Here is a 22345-nt window from a genome sequence, read left to right on the forward strand (position 1 = left end):
ATTTGGTTCCTGTCAACTGATCCTTCATCCAGCTCAACGTTCTTCTCCTTGTACCCACTTTTAGTTCTGTTCCTAAAGCCTTCCCTGATGTTTGGTAGCTAAAGCACAATGTTCTTTTTGTGCTGCCTGTCCTGTTTTTGCCATGAAGTCTGCACATTTGGTTCAGTACTCACAGCTCTCCTCTGTTCCTCCGTGCTGGTTATCCCTCTAATCTAGTATCCTTTTAGGATTCATTTCTAAATAGCTATTTCTTTCATGCATTTCCCTTTTTCTTTGCCTTTGTGGACTCAAACCATTAAGTAAAAGTCTTATTAGATGGTGGATGCATTTTGCCATCACATCTTGTCTTTTTAAACATTTTTTTCTACATTGCACCACCTCTGATGTTGCGCCTGCATATTGTTTACATGTCCATGAATGCAGCCGTGCTTCTGAATGCTAAGTTCATTTTTCTGCTGATCCACTGCTCCACAAAAGGAGGACTTTTACAAATGTACTTAGCTAGAGGAGACAGTTTGTTAATTACAGCTGACAGCAGGTAATTGATTAGAGCACATCACCGATAATGAAGTCTGCGCTTTGACAGATTAAGAGTAATGGGAACTAAAGGCCGGGGGAAAAGGAAGTGAGAAGCAGAAGGCATTTTGGTTCTTGCAAAGGGGGTTTACAGAACGTGACGTGCCTCTGACATAATGTGTAAATCTAAAAATTAAAAGCACTGAATCTTTTTCAAATTTTGTGTAAATATAGTTGTTGAGATAGAATAAAGAAAAACAATAAAATTAATTCAATACTTTCTAAAGTTAGGGGTTAATTTTCTGTTTCTCATGTATGTTTGTCACAAAGTTTTAACCTTAGAAATATTTGACAAAATGTTATTCTGGGAAACATTAACTGAGTAATATGATAGAAAACTATCCCAATATCTTTTTACTGTAGAAAATTCAACAGTTTTAAATTGCAAATCTAGTATCTGTTTCAATATAAACTCAAAGAACAAATTAGAATAAGTAATAATAGTCTTTACTTTCTGGGTTTCTAATAAACTAACACTGAATTTCATTAACATTTGCAGGACTTTATGGATTAATAATGATACTTTTCCTAATCAGCAATATATTAACGTATAAATCCCATTTGCGCTTCTTTAAAAGTGAAAGCATGCTTGATAGGACCCAGAAGATAATGCAAATCTAATTTCACATTACTGTTAGTAATCTCCTCTCCATCTTGTAAAAAGGCTTAAACATTGGAGACTCCACATACTGCCTGTCAGGTCTCAGCTGTATTACCTGCCCTAATAAATTCAAATGCCTTTTTCATTACTGTATGTCCTCTTTCTTAATTAGTTATTGAGTTGTTGTATTGCCCAGCACTAAACTGAACCTCCATAAATTGCATTTTGATGAATTAAACTATGCTTGATGGATTGCTCAATATACATCACAATCATTCTGAGGTCATTTGTTTTTGTTGGTTTGTTTTTTAATACATTTTCTGTTGATATGTCACATAAAATCCTCATAAAACCCATTGAAGTTCTGTGTTTTATAAAGCGATGAGGACAGACGAGTTTATATACTGAGGAAGAGGAGTAACTGACCAAGCAACAAAGAAAACTAATCAGTGGCGAAAGGAAAACAGCGATGCAGAAAAGCAGGTTGGCAGCGCAGAAAACTAATGGAACAAAAAACTAAACAAAGGGAGAAACTACAAAACAGAAGGAAATCTAATCTATAGAAACTAATCCAAATGCACAAACACAAAGTAATAACCAAGCATGGCAAGATCCAAAGAAATGATCCAAAAGAGAAACACAAATGAAACTTAAAGTTCAAACCCACACTGGTTAGTCATAACTAGTTAAAGATTGTTACAAAATGTGGAAGGATTAACAGGAGAAGTATATATGTAGTCCTTTTTTAAAATCAGAATGTCATAAATACACAAATGAAACACTTTTTATCAATTGATATTTCCATTGCCATTAAATATGTATTGATTGTGTAATTTAACTTGTGATTAGTGATGACAAGTTGATGAACAAACATCAATATTTCCACAGAATCCAGTTATAACAGCAGCATCATCGTTATGTTGCTTCTGTCCAAGCTGTTTGTGCAGATTCACACTGTGCAGACTCACAAGTTATTTTATCTTTCTGAATTATGCACAGCATTTATTTTTGTTTCCATTTCTCTCAGGGGATCGAGATAACGTCCACCAGCTCCAGCAACCACTACGTGACGGGAACGGCTGCTGAGGTCAGGTTCACACGTTTGGTTTTCCTCCCATTTAGATGTTGATGCAGCCGGCTAGCAGTGTGTGACTCAGTGGTCCCCCTGAACTCTGAGCCAGCGGGGTTAACTGCAGCTGAAGATGTGTCCAGAGGGGTCTTCCCCACATTGAACTACCCAGCTGCCAACTTTAGTGCCTTGCTAACATAGCCACTGATGTAAGAGAAGCAATGTCTCCGGTCCAATCTGTTACTCAGTTTTTGCCTCAAAAGAACACTTTTGTTCTTTTTTTCTGCTAGTGTTTGGTTAGTTGTTGTTGTTGTTTTGCCAAACACTTGTCATTTTTGTTATGAAAAGTGAAAATTAACAACACTTTTCATTCTCTGGCCTCGGTGACGGTAAAAACAAAAAAGCAGTGAAGTGACAGCACAGTTTTCTCTGCTCTGTTAAAGACAGTGAGGCATGACACATTATTTTCAGCCAAAGGCTTATCTGTCTGCTCTAAACTCTACAACCTGCAGGCACTTGCTGCATTGCATTTGTAAACATTACTGCTCATTTTAAATGTTGCGTAATAAATACAAGCTGGGAATATGAATAATGTCAGATATTGATTAATCGCGGTGTTGGGATTGTTCTGGGCTACATTTAGCTGGTTTTGTGTTGCAGCAGCTCTATGTTTACGCTGCTCACTCCTCCTTTTGCAGCCTTCCACTGATGCCTATTTGCGGGTCCTGTCTGGTGATGAAGTGATCCAAGTCAACGACCAGATAGTGGTGAGTGATGCAGTACATGGAGTGTGATCCATACGCCTGTATTTGTGTTGGACTAAGACTTGTGCACAAAGAGAAAAACCTTCATGCTGAAATAATCTGTGCTGCTGCATCAGGTCGGTTGGAGCAGAGCCAAAGTTATTAAGAAGCTGCGGGAGAATCCCAGTGGAGTGACTCTGATCATAAAGAGGATCCCGGGTTCGCTGCGGCGCAAGCATTCGATCCAGATCACACCTGTGCAGGTTAGTCAGGTTAACTTCACACCACGTTCAGGTTCAAATTTCATTTGTCTAGCATATTTCAGCAGCAAGGCAGTTCAATTTGGTTTACATCATAAAAACAAGGTCATAGAAAACAGTCAACAATGTTGCATTTTGCAGTCGTTACACATCAAAATGTTGATTTATGTTTCAAAAGCAACTATAAACAGGATGGTTGTAGTCTAGATTTAAAGGCTCTCAGTGTTTTGGCTGCTATGCAGTTTTCTGGACGTTTGTTCCAGATTTTTGGTGCATAGAAGCTGAATGTTGCTTCTCCACATTTAGCTCTGGCTCTGGGGATGCAGACCAGAACCAGAACCAGACGACCTGAGAGGTCTGGAAGGTTGATACACCAGTAGATCTGTAACTCAGTGCATCTCCAATATTGATATGCATCAAACCCAAATCAGATTTAAGGACATATTTATTTTTCTCTTATCACTGCTGATATGTTGCAGCTCTAGTATTTCCTTTATGAGACGCATCTTTGGAAAATATCTCGTTAACACTCGGGATCCGTTTCCACCAACACTTAAACTCGTCACCATGTCGACTGTTGTTTGTTTATGATCACCACAGTGAAACGCTGCATCAGTGAACTAGTTCACGCGCGCACACTGTGCACTTCACACCCCCTTGTGACCATTGCCATGATAATCTGGGAACAAGCTGGCGGCTCAGGCTGAGAGAAAGATGTGAATCAGCTCTGTGTTTCAGCCCATATTGCCTCGAGACGACGCTCGGCTTTCAGCGAGACTTTCACAGACTTTGTGTTTGTGTGACCGTGTTCCTCTCTCATCTGCTCGACCGCAGTGCGTGCAGACAGAACCTGCCTTCGCAGTCCACATGACACCCGCTTTCTTAACCCTGTGCTAACCTGTAGACACACACAGGCTTTAATGTGCACACTCACATGTTTGGACTTCATTTGTTCGTAGGAGGAAGAGGAGGGACGAGTGAGTTTGGAGGAAGAAGAACCGGAGGACAAAGAGGCGAATCAGAGGCACTCCATATTTGAGAGAGTAGCAGCTTCTGTCAGATCCCTGTCATTTAGGTAGGATTATTAATAAATAAATTTTTAAAAATATTCATTCACCTTTTCACTTATGTCAATAACACAATGCCATGTGTTTTATTTGTGTTTTATTCAAAAGATGCCCAGCAAATGTTAGCATAAATGGCTTCAACCTCCCTATACTCTGATCTGATAAGCAGGAATAAAATCCAGTGCAAGCCTTCAGCATGTCAAACTCAAGGCTCAGGGGCCAAATCTGGCCCGCCACAACTCTTTTAGTGGCCCTCTAGACACAAGATGCCAAATTTCTGCAATCAGTTCCTTCAGATTTTCACAATTCTATATTTGGAGAAAATTATGCAAAATCAACATAAATTTAAACCGTGAATTCATTTCAAATTTTCTGCAAAAATTTTAAAAATGATTGAGTTAAATTGATACCAATTCACACCTGCAGGTGGCGATATTTCTTATTTTTACAACACAGCTGTCTCAGTGTAACTTGATGTAAAGTTATAATTTGTGATCGATATGAGAAGTAACAAAAAGTCACATTGAACATCACGTTAAATATGATGAAATTCCTTGCAAATATTCCTACATTAGCACCACAAAATCTGTGATTTTCACTGCAAAAATCACAAAAACAATCACAAAATCCTGGATGGACTGGATTTATGATGTACTTATCAGATGCAGAAACAGCTGTTTATCAATATTTTAAGAGTTTGTTAATTGGTTTTATCAATACATTCTGGCACAACCAGCCTTGGACAACATAAAAATGAGTATGACACTCGTGACCCAAGAAGTCACTTTTGCGAAGTTGAATAAATCCAACCAACCTGTGAAAGCCTCAAAGGTTTCTTGGAGGAAGAAACCATAAAATGAAGACTAACACAGTAAGTTCTGTAGAGGTTTAAATCAGAGTTCGGTTATAAACCTTTGAACATCTCTGAGCTCTTTTTAATACATCATCTGAAATTGGAAAGTGCCAAGACTTGGCAATCCAGCTAAATCTGAGAGTATCAAACAGAGAAGCAGCCAAGAAGTCACTGGTCACTGGGAAAGCTGTGAGATCTGCAGCTCAAGTATAAAATGCTGGCAACAATACTCAAATAAGCCAGAAAACTACCTTTTGTGTTTCATCTGTGTCTAATACAAAAACCTATTTAACAATCTGACAAATGTAAGTGAGTCAAAAAGCATAAAACCTCTTTAATCTGTGAGGGATTTTATAAACACTTGTTGCCAAAACAAAAAAAAACCCATCAATGAATCTGTGGGAGATGACATAAATCTTATTTCATTTCCACATCCAGGTTTGTTTAAAGTTTGTTTCACTAAGTGAGTTGAACAGAACCTCCCACATCCTCTGCTGACCTTTTTAATCTGCCTGAACCCAAAGGGTTTAACGTGACATCGCTTCACAAATGCCATAAATTCCACCAAGCCCGCCGACAAGCCGACGTTCGCTGGAAACGGGAGCGAAATAATAGATGAAGATGCCAGCCAGCATCTGAGTGAGTTTCAGAACGGTGATGAAAAATCTAAAGAAGAAAAATCATAGGAAAAAGTGAGAAGAAGCAAAGATGAGAAATGATGGCTGAGGGAGTTCAGGCAGATAAATGGTGGGAGTGGGAGGTGATGCACTGCAGATCCACATTTCAGACTGCAGGCGTATGAAGTCATATCTGATCTCTGGAGAGGTTTTGGCTTTGTATCAGTGTGTTTAAACCCAGCTTCCTTCCATCAGTGTTAAATCAGTATCATCTGACAGCTGACTTAAATGATGACTGCGGTCAGGTCTTCTGACAGCTGTTATCACATGGTACCAACTATTTTATTTACTTTTTTGGGGGTGTCGGGGGGGTTAAGGAAAAATCTCAGAATTTGCAACTTCTTGGAAGTTTCCAGAATCCCCGCCTGGTTTCTACGAATGCTTCTTGTTTGTGTTGTGCTGCAGGCGGACCATTCATGGGCCGGAGGTTCGGCAGAAGCCTATGGGACAGGAAGAGTCTGAGTTGCCTTCTGAGCGGGAGCAGGAGAGGACCGTGACGTTAGCTGCATTTCAGAACCAGTCGGGCAGGTTGTCTCCTCTGCTGGCGTCAGGTATTTAAAAAATCCCTCAGTATGCTGGGGTTTTTTAATTATTGTACTTTCAGCAATAAGTCGGGATGAATCCTCTTCAACACAAAATATCCCAACAATAATTGGTTCATTCTGTCATTCCTTGTGGCATTTCTAATACTCTGCAGGATGTAGCCAATCAAAACAAAGGAAAACTGTCAACTGAGCTCAGTTTTGTGTCTGAACACTTTTTTAAAACCAGAAACCAAGATGGTGTGGTTGGCTAATGGGCCTGGGCATGGAACAGTGAAAATCTGTTCTTTGGTTGTTAAAGCATAACAGAAACAAAATTTAGAATAAATATATTGCCTCTTAAAGACATTCACTGGAATAATGTAAACTAAAATAGACTCAGACTGACTGTAAATATTGCAGGTGTGCAGTTCCTGCCGCATGTATTTGTAATTCAACTCAATTCAAAAATATTTTATTCATCTCAAAGAGAAATTAAATATCATCATAACTCATATCCAAACATCTTCAAAGAGTCATGGACTTTGATGCTGTGGGCAGGAGAGACCTCCAGTAGCAGTCAGTCTTTGCCTCTGACTGAAGACTGTTGCTGTTTGACTGTCTTTTCATGACTGTGACGACATGCTAACAGCAGCAGAGATGATATTTCACAGCAGCACCACCAAATAAGAAATGAGTATAAAACATTGGAAAAATAAAAAACAGGATTTTTAAATATTATGATCCTCCCTGCTAATAATTCTCACTGTATTTAGATTATTTAAAAAAGTGTAATAACTTATGTTATTGATTGTGAACTCAAACTCATTATTGCAGTGACTGAGAGTTCGGATGTTTCGAGGCGCTCTCCAAATCTCAGGAAAGACCAGACGCCGTCACCACGAAGTCCTTCGCCTTTTGACTTTGGCCTAGAAAGAAGCAGCGTCAGCTCCTTACCAGACATGGTGGGGCACACGGTGAGAGGATGCTCTCGTTTCAGCGAAGTCAAAGATCTAGTGAGAAAACATTAAGATCTCTGTAACGTTCCTGATTTTTCTTTTCCAGTCGAATAAAGAAACCAAGAAGAGCTCTAAGAAAGGTAATACTTTTGGATCAAGCAATAAACAAACGTATTCGTACCTTTCAAACCAGTTTGATTGTACACCAAAATTGTATAAAGTTTCGTCCATTTAAAGTTATGCACTACCTTCTGTATTATTTCCAAATTACTTCTGCAATGCACTGAATATTAATGGTGTTAAAAGATTGCTTTATTTAACTACAAAATAAATATTTAAGGATTATTTAAGTCAAATTAAAAGCTACAGAAAAAGAGCTTTTTGAATATATATTTACTGAATTACTATTAGATTTTGAAAAATGGATGAAAAGCAACAGTAAAGTTGAAAATAAATGTTTTTTAAGGGCTGTAATGGTGAATTTACTCATCTTTCCTTTTGTGTTTGTGGTGGATTCCCAGGAATGTCGACGGCTCTGAGCCGGCGCAGAATCTCCTGCCGGGATTTGGCTCATCCCGACTGTGATGGCTGGCTGTGGAAAAAGAGGAAGGAGAGCAGCGTCTTCATCACCCAGAAGTGGCAGCGCTTCTGGTTTGTTCTGCAAGGACCCAGTCTGTATTGGTATAACACACAGCAGGTAGGAAAGAAAACTTAAAAAGAATGCACTTTGGGCCCAGTTAAGACTGTTAATCTGAATTTTGTATTTTCTTCAGGATGAAAAAGCTGAGGGTCTCCTAAATATATCCAGCTACAACTTAGAGAGTGGTGGAGAGCACAAGAGAAAACAGTGAGTAATCCTTTTATGATGGATCACATTGCAAACCTGTAACATTTTTTCTTTGACGTTGATGGATTTGTGATCTATGCATTTAAAGTTCCAGAATAAAAGTGAGGCTTTATAATCTCAGGTTCTTCTTGTTATTTTGGACAAACTGAAATGCTTCATCATCTTACAGAGAAAAATAATTAGGATTTGTGTGGACCTCCACTGTGTGTTTCATGTGACTTGGAGCCTCATCCCTCCATCTTTGTTCTGCAGCGTTTTCCAAATGACCCATAAGAAATTTCAGAACTTCTTCTTCGCCGTTGACTCTGCCACCGACCTGAGCAAGTAAGTTGGAAACAGAACATCCAACATGTCTTTTTCTTTTTACCTATTTGTGTTTATTGATAGGGTAACGCCAATAAGTGGAAAAATAAAAAGTCTACATAATGCATCCACTCTATTACCTTATTTTATTCACTCACAACAGTGTTTGATCATATTGTTTTGGGTGCAGATGCACACTGCCCCCTGCTGTTGGAATTAATGGATTCTCTTTCTCCTGCAAAAACAGTTCAAATTTTTTTTACTGTCCCTAGAGGTGTGATTTCCTAGCAGCAATAAAACATTTTTTCTTAATATTTCAACCTACAGTGCCTTGCAAAAGTATGAATATCTGCTGTTTTGGTAATTTGTCAATGTTACAATCAGTAAATTCACTGTATTTAATGGGATTTTGTGTCTTCGTCACAAACCAAACAAAGAAAGTAGCTTATAACCTTGAAATTAAGAGAAAATAATACATTGTTTTTGCACTTTTTCACATGCATTTGTGGCCAGATTGTAAAACTAATTGTCTGTCAACATATTCACTGAATACAAATGCACAACACAGTTTTCAGATTTTTTATTAAATTGTATTAAAGCACAGACTATTCCTTCCACATCACACTGTTCATCTTTGTGTTGGTTTGTTAAATAAAATCTCAATAAAATCCACTGATATTTAAGGCTGCAGCATGACGAATGTTAAGGGAGTGTAAATGTTTCTCCAGTGCACCGTAACTTTTGATATAATAATATTTATTTTTCTGCAGGTGGATCAACAGTCTGATTATAGCCATACAAAAGCACAAGATGCTCCAGAAAGGTCCAGATAGTGAAGAAGGTAACCCAACACTTTTCTATTTACTTTTCTATGCAAAAGCTTTTTCATTACATTTTCTAAATATTTGTTATCTGTAGCTGCAATGCTTGTTGAGGCTGCAGTGTCAGCACAGAATCGTGTTTCTGAATTATAAAATGTTAGCCGTTGGCAGTGAAAGGAGCCTAATTGCTGTTGCTGTGGTTGCCAGGCAGCTGGTTGATAACAATAATGGAAAAACAGCTCACACTTAAGGTAATGTCATTATTTCAACAACCTTGTTAATGTTTTCACAGAATGTTACAGCGAAACTGAATCGGAGGGCGAATCGTCTCCTTCAACTCGCAGGAAAAACAAGGTTGGCAATAAAAAAAAGAGTCAAAGCAGCAAAAATAAATATGGTTCGACCTGCTGATGGGGTTAATGTGTGTTTCTGTGTGTGCAGCAGAAAGGTCAGTCTAACACTCTGCCTCGACCTAAGGGGAAAATCAGCAAGCCGTCATTACCGACTTCTTCAACAGAGGGCAGCAAAGGTACAAATATGCCCTGACAGGACCTGCTCCTCACACTGTAAAACACAAAACCTTACCGAATATTTTTAGTCTAGTTTCTTGTTAAAATATCCTGGTACACTTGAAATAAGATAAAAGTACTTTGTAAGTAACTTTCCAACAAGATGTAGGAACTTGTTTTAAGTCAATAGTTTCTTACTATTGACGGAAATGCAGATAATTTCACTTATAATATGACATTTTGCCCATGTTATAATAGTCTGTCAATGAAACCAGTAATTTTTCGTCAATATTAAGGAATTATTTACTCAAACCAAGCTCCTATATCTTGTTGAAAAGTTACCTGCAAATCATTTTTGTCTTATTCCAAGTGTCTTAAGATATTTACACTAGAAACGACAACAAAAGCACTTTGTAAGGTTTTGTGTTTTTGTAGTGAAAGTCATTTCACTTTCTTTCTTGGTTCATTAATAATGAACAGTTATATGTTTTCATGCATTTTGTGTCTTTTGTTTTTTTAAGATGCTGGCACTGTGGATGAGATGGGGAGGATGTTTAACAACCTGAAGGAAGGAGGCGTTTCTCTGATTGGCCATGAGCAGCCGTTCACGCAGGACCACTTCAGGAAGTCGTTCATCCGGCGCAACAAGAACCCGGTCATCAACGAGAAGGTGCACACGCTGCGGGCCCTGCAGAGCACGCTGAAGGTGAGAGAGGACAGGCCCTCAGGTTTGGAGCATCCCTGAGAATAATGATTCCATCAAATGTAGTTTACTTCATGTCAGAACTTGAATTTATTTCTATAGATCCAATAGCAATATCTGTTTCTGTTCCGATATCGATAAAAATTCTAGATTGACGATTTCCCTGATCCATAAGGAAAGATCTATTCAGTCTACGCTTTGTGCTCTGAGTGATGTCATGCTTATTATTTATTTTACATTATATTTAGAATTCCTAATTCGGACCTTTTGAAAGAAGGTTTGTTTCAGTTTATTTTTACATGTTAAATGATAATGTTTGTCTTCACTATTTAATTTACGTTGTTTTTATGCTGTTTGCTCCTAATTGAACTGACTGGACAGATTGAAGTTTTTTTTCCATGTTTGACTAAACTTGTGAAGCTATTGGTGTGTTTAATGAGTCTTATTAGTGCAAAGTTACTAAAAAAATTAATTCAGTACATTTATATCTGGGTTTTTAAAAAAAAGAAACGTTTTAAGTCAATTCAACATTTTTTGTGCGTTGGATCAGAATCGGCTGATACTAAACCTCAGTTGTAATTGGAAGTAAAAAAAGTAAGTGGTTCGGTGCATCTCTATTTATTTCACAAGAAACGGTGCATATTAATTAATGTGGCTACATTAAAACAACCATGTAAATATACCAGATTTAGCCATGAAGGTTAATTTTCTTCAATAGTTCCCTGGCAGGTTGATGGTAAAAAATAAAGAAAAACAAGACACACACGCTCAGGTAAACATACATAATATATTATTAAAAGTAAATTACAAGACATGGTTAATAGTGGTGTAAATTAGCAATCATGAAAAGCAAATCACAACCATAACAACAAAAATGTGTTTATTCAAAGATGTTAATTAAAAATAATTAACATGAAGTTTTGATTGTTTAGAAGTTATTGCTTAAATGATAACCAACAACGGTTGGTGATGTGATGCTTCTTAATTCTAAAGGTAATGAGAATGGTAATGGTAAATTGACCAGGTGTGTTGGGGATCTGTACATTTTTGCACTTTAAAGTTAAAAACCAGAAGGGCTTCTGTCAGTTCAGAAGGATTCACCTCCGTTCTGTTGACCTTGGGGTGGAAAAACTTCTGCCTGCTGTTTGCCTTCCAGCTCAGAGCTGCATGAAAACTGAAGCTGCTTTCCTTCGCAGGCAAAAGAAGCCGAGTTGCTGCAGATCAACAAGCTTTTGGACGAGTCGGACCTGACAGCGTCCAAGTACCGGCGGTGGAAGGATCAGAACGAGGAGCTGGTTTCAGAAATCGAGAAGCTGGCATCGGCAGGGGGTAGCAGGGACGTCACTCCAGCGGGCGGCAGCAGGGACGTCACTCCAGCGGGGGGCAGCAGGGTCGTCGCTCCGGCGGGGGGCAGCAGGGACGTCGCTCCGGCGGGGGGCAGCAGGGACGTCGCTCCGGCGGGGGGCAGCAGGGACGTCGCTCCGGCGGGCGGCAGCAGGGACGTCACTCCGGCGGGGGGCAGCAGGGACGTCGCTCCGGCGGGGGGCAGCAGGGACGTCGCTCCGGCGGGGGGCAGCAGGGACGTCGCTCCGGCGGGCGGCAGCAGGGACGTCGCTCCGGCGGGGGGCAGCAGGGACGTCGCTCCGGCGGGGGGCAGCAGGGACGTCGCTCCGGTGGGGGACGGCGAGGACGTCGCTCCGGTGGAAGGCGGTGAGAACGTCGCTCTGGCGCAGGACACACCTGAGGCTGTCGCCTTGGAAACGGTTGCTACGGAAACAGCCGCTGCAGAGACGGAGGGCGCATACAGACTGAGCCTGAGCGACGGTGAGCAGCTCGTCGACTCGGAGCTGTCTGATGTTCTCCTGGAGATCCCTGGGGAATCTCAGATTACCGAGTTGAGCCCGATGCTGGACCTGTCTGTGGGATCTCTATCGGACTCCATAAACAATCAGCTGCGCATAAATGCAGAAGGCAGAGACGATGGTGATCCTTACTTCTACATCTAGAACCTCACCAGCTCAGTAAAGCTCGTTTGTTGTTGCCCGATGTTTTCCACGGAGCTGTCGAACAGGATCAGAACAATATCATGTTCTGATATTCAAGGATCTCTAAACATTGCCTCTCAGTCAAAGGCTGCATCCTTAAAGACTTTATTCTCTTGTTATATGAGAAACAAAATCTGCCAAGTGTTCAGCGCATATTTATGAAATTCTGAAATATATTAGATTTTGCATTATTTTAAAATTTTCTTGTAGGTCATGCCTTTTTCATATGTTGTGTAAATATTTTCCCATAATTACTGTTTTCATTGGTTAACTCGCAGTACCTTAATAAAGGTATAAATGGAAAACATTTGATGGAACGTTTCCATCAGAGCTGCAGCTGCTGCTCCAGCTGGTCGAAGCTTTTTCAGCTCTCATGTCTGTGATTCACTTCACCTCTTCTGTGCGCTTGCTGATGAACTCTTCGTCAAACTGACTGTCTGGATGAGCAGTGAATGAAGCAGTGAAGGTCTCTCCATGCAGGTTTGAAAGAATAAAGAGAATTTAGATCCAATATATGCAAGTATTTTTCAGTAAATTGAAATATGATGAAAAAGAATTGAAAAGTGAAACTTGTACCCGGATGGGTGCATTTTAAGTATCTATTTGTGTTAATTTTGACACAGATAATAAAAATCAAAAATTCAGCATGAGCTAAATTTCCAAATGAAATCCAAAATGAACTTTTATCTGAGAAGGGGTGTTTGCACCACTAAACAACAGTCTGTTGTTCCTCATATTGACTCTTGCTAAGGAGTTGCTGTCCATGTTCTGGATCTGCTCCAAACTCTTGAAAGAGCTGCTTCACAATCTTCTGTTTTACCACATTTTTCCTTCCACCAAACTTTCCGTTGATTTGTTTTGATCCAGCAGCTTGTGACAATCCGGTTTCTTTAGTAGTGATCTTTTTGTGGCTGATGCTCCTTCTGGATGGTTTCACTAACTGTGAAGTCGCAATCTGATAATTACAGCATTCCTGCATAGGAAGTCAATTTTTAAATTGGTTTCATGAAATATTCTGATTTTCTGAGAACACAAATACATTAAGTTTTTCTTAGCTGTGCAAAAGTAAATATTTATCAGTCATTGTTTGATGAATTTATAACATAGTTTTAAAATATTATTTAAATTACTGAAGAAAATACAAGCTGCATATTATCAATGTGACTCAGAGCAGTATGACTGACAATCAGTAGTAAATGTTTTGTTTATGTCAGGCTCCATTCAATGTTTACTTCTATTCTTCCTACATCTGTCCTCTAACAACAAAAATAAAATGTTTTTAATTCTCTGCTTAGCTTTTCTTGACCAGAACACAACAAAACCTTCATTATTGAATCAGATTTATGTTCTACATTGGCTTCAAATTTAAATCTAACTAAATAATGGCTGAATCCATTTGCTTCTTAGTTTCAAGTTAAGGTGTTTTCTACACTCGTTTCAAGGCTTGTACCTGTTGTTTACATTTACCAATTGCCTTTTATTTTTATCAGCGTTTTTGTTGTGTCCTCCACAGTTATTGTTAGGAGGGGTGCACTGATCTTTTAAAAGCCTGACCTGCCGATTTCATAAAATAAGATCATCTCATTTAAATTAAAATGCCATCAAAAAGTGAAAAAAAATTTTTTTAAATAGACTCATGACACACAGAGAGGTATTTATTTCTGTTAATATTGAGGATTGTGTCAAACAGCTCAAGAAATTACTAATTCTCTAAGTGATATTTCAATTTCAACATTTAAATTAACGTTTTGATGTTATTTTAATTTGCTAACATTGACATTTACGAGATGTAACATTTTGTTTTGTGCCTAAATTTCTTCATTACCCAAACATCACAAAGTATTTACTCTTTACAAAGTATCATTCAAATGTTTTATTGAACTCACAATATACAAACAAAAACACCACTAAACATTCTTGATCACCTCTTAATCTCATGGCTGATCCCTCATGGTGACAGAGACAGAAGACTGACATTTAAAGAAACACAAGCACATCATCAGATCATCTCGTTTGTTTTCTGTCCATTTTTGCTAATAAATAACACAGAAAATCCAGTGTCTAAAACCATTTAGCATCCAACATCCTCATCTAAAAACTGCTAACACTAGTTCTCTGACATGGCTACAGCCTTTTCTGACTCAAACTAATGTACAGAAAGGCAAAAAGCTTCAAAATCCATACTTATTTGAGTATCTTTCTTACTGGAACATTTTTGGATTTATATTTACAGTAAACTTTGTTTTGTCAGGATTATTTTACAGACATTTTCAAGACTCCAATATGGATCAGCAGTAATATTTACTCCAAATTTTACTTCCTTTATTGGCAGATTAGTGTGAAAAAAACGTCTGTTTTGTGCACATTTGCGGACTTTGTTGGCAGCTTGTGCTTCAATGAGGCCCAGAAATATTAATGCCGTAGATCGAGTCAGAATTAACGCTGGAATAACGCGCTAATTTTCACAGCCCTAAAGAAACACAAATTTTTTGTCTCTTGCTGAATAATGCAACATTTTAGAGCCATTGTAGATAGAAAAACGTGTAAATTTGAACAAAAAAAATAGAAATTTTGAAATTAGTCTCAGAATTGTTTAAAGAAAAAAACAATAACATTTCTGAGCTCTTAAACTCAAAAAATTGCCAGAAATAAATCAGGAATTTTGACTTTGGCCTCAGAGATTTTCTATACGAAACGTGGAAATTTCGGAGATCCAAAAGGCGAAAACTTGTGAGAAATGAAAATCTGAACTTTTGAGATTAATCGCAGAGAATCGGTTCGGTTTGATTCTGACGAGTATCGAAGAAAAACTTGTTTGTTTTTTTTGTGCTCCCATTCTAACAGCTGACTTCATATACGTCCACATCGGTCTTGCTGGTCATTTCTGGACACGAGTGGCACGCAGGACAGACGGCTTGCTCCTGGCGGGACGGGCAAGTCGGACATTTCGGTCGCTTGAAGCTGAACAGCAGCGCGCCGCCTCCCAGAACCTGTAAACAAGAACCCAGCCACCCGAAATACAGCGACCCGGCTGGACTCAGGCTGAGCTGGGGGAACTTGGGGTTGTTGAGTCCTTGACTGGGATCCACCCCCAGTCTCCTGAGGTTGTGGGTGTAAATCCCCAACCCGGTCAGGCTCAGAAGGCCGGCGGCCACCACCAGGAGTCCGCCTGAAGCCGCCACCCTCCTCAGAGGCAGATCTGTCCAGCATCGGACCCCGATGCAAGCCAGGACAATCCCGATGCCGCACAGGAACAAGGACGTAAGCACCAGGCCTTGCACCAGCCGAACCCGGGCGTCTCTCTGGTACGGGCCGGCTATGGGCCAGCACTGCTTCAGCTCGGACTTTTCCACCTGTAAGCAGCTCTCCCACAGGCCGTCGGAGCGCAGCAGGAGCAGGGCCTCCACCGAGCCGGACCTGACACCCACCCCTTGACCCTTTGCTCCGGATCGAAGGAGAGATCCAGTCCCCCCGATGTTCAGGCGAGCTTGTCCCTCCCGCCACTGAGGGGTGATGGCGGCAGTGAAGACAAGGACGAGTCCCAGAGGAGCGAAGACGATCCCCATCACCATGGAGACTGGAGTTTGCATCATTTGTGCTAAAACTGATTTTCTTTTAAATCTCTCAAGAGGTGTAGCTAAGCGATTAAAAAGGATTAAACAAGTGCTGGGAATGTAAAGTGAATTTCCCCCAAAACGCATAAAACAGACGATCTGGTTGTTAGTTCATTGGGATGCAGCTTGATTGGGAGCTCCAGCAGAAATATGAGAAACAACTCTGAAAAAGGAAAACAATGAAATCCTGATGATTTGTAGGGCTGAAAGCAGATGTTTACATACAGAGTATTAAAACAAATAACAGCAGGGCTGTCAAATGACTTAAATGGGGTTTTTAAATCAGATTAATCAAAGGGTTGCTGTGAATTAATCACAGTTAATTAATTGCTAAAAACGAACTAAGTTAATGAGTTTTAAATGTTTTATTAGGGCTGATAACAGGCAGAACAGGGGATCATTACTCATGTCTTTCCTTTTGGTATTTATTCATTCATTGTTCACAGCTGCATGTAAAATTCTGCTTTGCTGTTGTTTTGTTTAGTACACAGAGAATATAAATTAGCACAGCATTAATGTGTTAATTTTCACAGCCCTGAAAACATCACAACCTTTTCAATGTCTTTTGCTGAGTCAAGTGGTTGAAAGATTGAATTTTGCATACAGTAACTATCATGATGGTTGTTCTCAGAAGCCCCTGTCACCCTCATAAAACAGTGCAGATTGGTTTAGTGCACACCAGGACTGGGCTGATTCAACAACGTTACACGCAGAGTGATTCAATCTGACAGCTGCAGGCAGGAAAAGAACCCCAGGTACCAAGAAACAAAAGAAAGAAAACAGAAGAAAAGAAAAGAAAATTAAGGGGAAGGAAGCAACTGCTAACTTAACAGTCTGAGCTAATATTAGCAGCAGTTGCATCAAGGTAGATGCAGAGCTTAATTTTAACAACATGGATTAATTGCTACCATAAATTTGCAGAATCAAAGATGTTACAGACAATCATTTGGCATTTGCATGTCATGGATCTCATAGCAAAACAATTTTATCCATTTCCATTAACTGAATGGATTCTCATGATTGCAAAATGTCTGAAAAAGTGAACAAAATATCATTAATACCTAAAAATCTCCTCATTATCTTACAGCAGATAAAACTGATCCAAGGAAACAATGAGTTAAAATCTGATGATGCATTTGACCCACTGTGGGTGAATTTCAATGAGAATTATTGCCTTGAAGGGATTATTTGTTTAAAAAACAGGTCTGTACCGTAATCATTACATAATTATTTAATGTAATGCTTCAACTGAAAAAATCTTAGGGAGTGGCCTGGATTCAAAGGTTCCCAACCCAAATGGGATTATGAAAGAAAGCAGAATACATCTTACAATAAAACAGCAAGTACAATAGATGACGTTCGTGCTTTAGACACAACCTTAAAAATACTTTACTGCATCCCAAGGTCATTTATTGAACCTTTTAGCATCAATACTACATAACTTCAATTTAACAGTTGTACTGTTTTTATACTGACTATTCTATCAGTGAAATCCAATATGTTTTAATTTGGCTTATTAATCATAATAATTGGTTACTTCATAATTAATGGCTTCATCCTTGCTGTCATTGTTTTTGCAGGCTTGTGGATACTGATACTCTCTGACAGAACCTGTTTCCTTCCTCCTGGCTGAACATTTTTGTTGTATTTATAGTTTGAACAGGTGAAGGTGGTACCTTCAGGTAACTGGAAATCACACCCAAACATGAATCAGAGTTATGAAAATCAAACATTTCATTCCTGATATCCTGAATTCTTACTCACTAGGAAGTAACATCAAATGCTCAAACACTTAAATACTCAGGAGTATTTAAAATACATTCACCTTTGACCTTTGTCACATGCTCACACACTCACTCATGACATCATCATCTGGACTTTCCGCTATTGTGTAAAGACATAGTAAACAATGTTCTCATTTTGATTGAAGTGATAAAAGCAAAGTATCTCTTTCATTATTCTGGCATTTAGAAAATATAAATAAAAATGAATTGTTTGATTTAACGTAGGAAAGTAATACAGTATAAACAAAGTTCTTCTGTAAACGGTTTTTAAAAATTAACACAGCAGTCATACACAGCACAATGTTTACTAAAAGAAATGGCTTGTCTCATACCTCTTCATGAAAACTCTTTGCTTTATTTTCCTGCAGGCTCTTCATTCTAAGAGTCAGAATGGGAGAGAAAGACTGAGTTAGACAAAGACGACAGAAAATGAGAAGTGGAGAAACTAAAGAGATCTGAAGAGGAGCAAAAACAAGCAGGTAGAGAAAATAAAGGGACGACTTGGCTTCAGTGCTCCTGTTTTGAATTAAAAAAAAGGTCGATGCCTGAGCCTGTTGCTAGGATACAATAACCTGGGCAGTCTCAATGTGACAGCTGTGAATGTGGAGCTCTAATAATGAGACGACCTTGCTGGATCTCAGTCTGAGGGGCCGTGTGTGCGAGCTCACGTCCCGGCCATGTTTCTGACTGCGTGCACAGGAGGGAGCTGTTTTCTAAAAGTCTGACGCCTGAGAATCAGGCGTGACCTTGGAGGAAATCTGTTGGTTTAGTAATCACGTCAGGTCTGAGTTCGAGTTAACCGCCAGACAAGACCACCTGACACAGCACACATGATCAATATGGTTTTATGTCAAACAAATTCAGTTATCAGAAATGTCGAGACAACAGGAAGGAACACGTTCACACTGGACGGGCTTTGTGGGTTTCTGCTGAGGCCTCTAGGTAACATTAAACAGTAGGCTGCAGATGTTCCTCTAAATTATTTACTGTAAAGTTGGCTTCATAGACAGGGAAATATGTTGCTTAGAGTTTAATACAAAGCCCTTCACCGATGTTTTAAAGTTTAAGATTCATCACTCTGTAGTTACACAGGCTGTGCAGCAAAAACATTTCAGTGTAACAATAGCAATCATGAAATACAAGACAAAACAAACTGACTCAACATCTGGTTACAGGGGCTCACAGAATTCACATTTTGTCATACAAGCACAAACTTTACTGTCTTTTAAAGGGATTCCAACACAAAATGTATTCAGAAGTCAAATAATAGAGTCCAAAGTGGGGGAGACGTTTAAAGCAGTTTAGATTATGAGAGAGAATTAATCAGGGATGGTGCCAAGATGCTCTGGAGGAGCTGCAGAGACCCACAGCTCAGCTGGTTGGATCTGTTGACAGAAGTTTTAGATGTGTGCTTCACTAACCTGGTTTTTATGGAGTGGCAAGAAGAAAACTGTCTTTGTAAGAGAGATGCAGAGAGTCCTGTTTAAAGTTTGATGCAAACTGTGTGGGAAACAGCAAAACGATGGAAGAGGTGACTTGGTCAGACGAGACCAAAATTACAAAATATTTCTTTCTACATCATTGGGTTTAGGTAAATGCATAAAGTTTGTGGTTGTAACAAGGTGACGAAATGTGAAAAACTTTAAGTTGCTTTTGCAAGCTACAGTAATTTACTAATAATCTAAATCTAAGGCTAACCTAAAACTTATTTAAACTAAAGAGCGACTGATGTTTCTACTGCACAGTGTGTTCTGTGTGTTTTGGTTTTCATATCAACACATCATATTTAGACTTTTGCACATTAATGATTTTTTCTGAAATATGCAGCTTTGTGACTTTTCTCTGGCACAGGCTGTAGTGTTTATCTATCATGAGATGCCATCAAGGTTCAGATTATTCAGGTTCAGGTTAAAATTTTCCATGACAACACATGTCTGCATGTTGGGGACGTGGAAATATCCACCGCCGCTGAACCGGAGAATTATTTATTAAACATGGCAGACTGGAAAAATGTTGCTCTTGAAAATGAAACAGATGTACTGAAGGATAAGTTAAGAAGACAGACAAAACTGTTTGGGTTAGAATATAGGGACACATGCAAGTGTGCTGTGATGAGACCCAGACAGGCAAATAAAAAGTTGTTTAACATTTTTAATGGTTCGTTTTTATGAGGGAGACATTTTCCAGCTCAAAGTGAAAGAATGTATCTTTATCTCCTCTGATTTTTGGCCAAAGCTGCAAAGCAAAGAGAATGAGCTTGTAAAAGGAGACATTTGTTACTCTAGACGACGGTTGGTCGTTCAGACTTTTAATTTCTCAATGTTAACTGAAGTTGATGCTGCAAAAAATACAATTATAGTCTTTTAAAGTGATCTCATATGAGCAAAAGTACTTAAAGGCCGTCGGCATAATCTGAAAACAGCAGAGAAACAATAAAGAATTGAAGCTTTTGGAGCTGATATTTGTTGTAGAGAATACCACTTTCCTCAGAATAAATCAGATAGATTGTGTCTAAAATATGAATCAACACAATTTATACACAGCTGAATGAAATGAAAATATTTTAGAATTAAACTTTAATCTTTTTTTTCTTGCAGTTTGAAGCTGATCTGAGTTTTTGCTTACTTTGTGCAGGCTGCAGACTCGGCCCTGCAGTTAGTTCTGGGAAATCTGCATGCCTTTTTGTTTTCCATCATTTTTAAAAATACAGTTTTGGTTCTGTAATCCAGTTGCATTGTCCAAACATTAATGCAGACATTACATATCACACACATAATGTTCCACAGGCATACAGAAATCCACATCTAAAACAACATTTACTTTGTTTACATATAAAGCTTTGCTTTCATATTTGAAAGGTTTCTGCTAGGTTTCTTCATTTTCCTCCATGTCTAAGTTTTCATCAACCCTTGGAAACTCACTTTCAGTTCATCACTTCATTACATTCAAGGCAGCCTATAACCACCACTGAGGTGTGCAGAAGCACCAAATAATCCAGAGAACAGAAAAAGCTCCTCTGACCAAAGAGACGCTCTCCTTCATGTTCTACTCCTGTTGTTCCTGCTAGAAGATGATAAAGCTCCTTATTAGCTTTAATTGTAGTTTTTAGCTGATAATAGTAGGTTGTAGAGTGTCTGTGTTTTTGCTTTTATCCTTCCCTGTTTATGTTTTTCTTTAATGTACTTAAATATATACAGTAATCAACAAATTCTAACAGAAATATTTTCAATTTATTATTATTATTTTAATTATTATTATTTTTATTATTGTGAAACTGAATGCCTTCTTTAAAATAATTCTCATTATTTAAGCATCTGCATGCCTTTTTGTTTTCCATCATTTTTAGTTAAATACATTTTCCTTTTTCGTGAGTTTTGTTGTGCTCCCAGCAGTTGTCTGCATAGCTGCATGAATGCATACCTGCAGCCCTGTGTCATGCTCACTCTATCCTGTTTTGCAGGTTTGTCTTCAGTGAGCTGACATGGTGGCAAAGACAGAAAATGACAGACATGCTGTAATTTGCATGAAGAGTTTCCACGAGTATTTTGTTGTTGTTGTAATTAGAGCTCACCTGATATGTCTGTCAAAGCAAAGCCAGATTTTGTTTGTCAAAGTTTGAGCTTTTTCATTCTCAACAACTCAACGGGTATTAGATCCTTCTGAGAAATCAAGCTTCTGCCCTGAAAATGCTGCAACTTTGCAGGATTCCAAGGTTCTCGTTTGCTTTAATGTAGAAACGACAAAAGGAGAATCTCCATAGAAACTGGTTATGAGCTGAGAATCATATGCACCATACCATTACTGATCCTCTCACTGCTTTGTCTGAAAACGGGCAAGCTTAGAGCAGTTTACAGATACGATCACCCAAATGATGCCAGGGGAGTCAGGCACTTACCATTCAGGAGAGGTTTTGTGCATCTCACTGCAGACTGCAGGCTGCACCGCTGCTCTGGTCTGAATCGCTAACATGCTTCTCTCTTTGGCAACAGATGCTGCAGCCATCTTCCACTTATCCTCATTGTTTCCTTTTTCTCTTCTACCCAAGCCTCCAGTTTCGCTCCTGCCTCTGTTCGTTTTATTTCAGCCGTTTTCTGTTCTGTCTTTGTGTGTGTTCCCCTTTTCCCTGCTCCTTCCTTCCCTGTCTGTCTGCTCTTTCACATCTCGCTCTCTCTCTCTTTCTCTCTGTGCCCCTCTCTCGCCAGCTGCAGTAATGTCTCTGTTATACGCAGGGCAGAGACTATTGCAATTACATTTTAGTTTCTCTGAGGTTATAGAGCTCTGATTTGAGTCTGTAAAGGCTCGCAAAAGTATTCATCCCTCTTGAGCCTCTGCTTAAAGATCTGGATAGTGTAGCATCCATATGCAATAATCCCTCTAATACAGCTAAATAAAA

At 39.1% G+C, this 22345-nt stretch overlaps 2 protein-coding genes across 5 annotated transcripts in view; one reads left to right on the plus strand and one right to left on the minus strand.

Annotated features, from left to right (window-relative positions):
* cnksr1 (connector enhancer of kinase suppressor of Ras 1) overlaps positions 1-13848 on the plus strand; it is a 30681-nt gene extending 16833 nt beyond the window's left edge. Inside the window, exons 7-21 of one of the 2 annotated variants that reach the window (XM_044142062.1) lie at positions 2205-2264; positions 2945-3013; positions 3127-3252; positions 4209-4324; positions 6252-6397; positions 7205-7344; positions 7433-7466; positions 7848-8023; positions 8100-8173; positions 8426-8497; positions 9247-9317; positions 9590-9651; positions 9742-9826; positions 10328-10512; positions 11706-13848. In XM_044142062.1, the coding sequence (XP_043997997.1) occupies positions 2205-2264; positions 2945-3013; positions 3127-3252; positions 4209-4324; positions 6252-6397; positions 7205-7344; positions 7433-7466; positions 7848-8023; positions 8100-8173; positions 8426-8497; positions 9247-9317; positions 9590-9651; positions 9742-9826; positions 10328-10512; positions 11706-12515 (2226 nt within the window). In that variant the 3' untranslated portion in view covers positions 12516-13848. Of the gene's footprint in view, positions 1-2204; positions 2265-2944; positions 3014-3126; positions 3253-4208; positions 4325-6251; positions 6398-7204; positions 7345-7432; positions 7467-7847; positions 8024-8099; positions 8174-8425; positions 8498-9246; positions 9318-9589; positions 9652-9738; positions 9827-10327; positions 10513-11705 lie in introns of both variants that reach the window. The other variant, XM_044142061.1, reaches the window with a different exon arrangement.
* A 564-nt stretch (positions 13849-14412) lies between these two features.
* On the minus strand, positions 14413-22149 carry cldn23l (claudin 23-like). 3 transcript variants are annotated; one of them, XM_044142063.1, is made up of 4 exons: positions 21848-22104; positions 19374-19452; positions 18285-18330; positions 14426-16331 (listed from the first exon to the last, which is right to left on the minus strand). In XM_044142063.1, the coding sequence occupies exon 4, from the start codon at positions 16253-16255 to the stop codon at positions 15392-15394; it is 864 nt and encodes a 287-aa protein (XP_043997998.1). In that variant the 5' UTR covers positions 16256-16331; positions 18285-18330; positions 19374-19452; positions 21848-22104; the 3' UTR covers positions 14426-15391. The 3 variants fall into 3 exon arrangements, with proteins under 3 accessions (XP_043998002.1, XP_043997998.1, XP_043997999.1); XM_044142067.1 differs by lacking the exon at positions 19374-19452 and having other exon boundaries at positions 14413-16331; positions 21848-22149; XM_044142064.1 differs by lacking the exons at positions 18285-18330; positions 19374-19452.
* Positions 22150-22345: the final 196 nt, after the last annotated feature.

This window comes from Gambusia affinis, linkage group LG16, assembly GCF_019740435.1.
Source record: "Gambusia affinis linkage group LG16, SWU_Gaff_1.0, whole genome shotgun sequence".
Lineage (NCBI taxonomy): Eukaryota > Metazoa > Chordata > Actinopteri > Cyprinodontiformes > Poeciliidae > Gambusia > Gambusia affinis.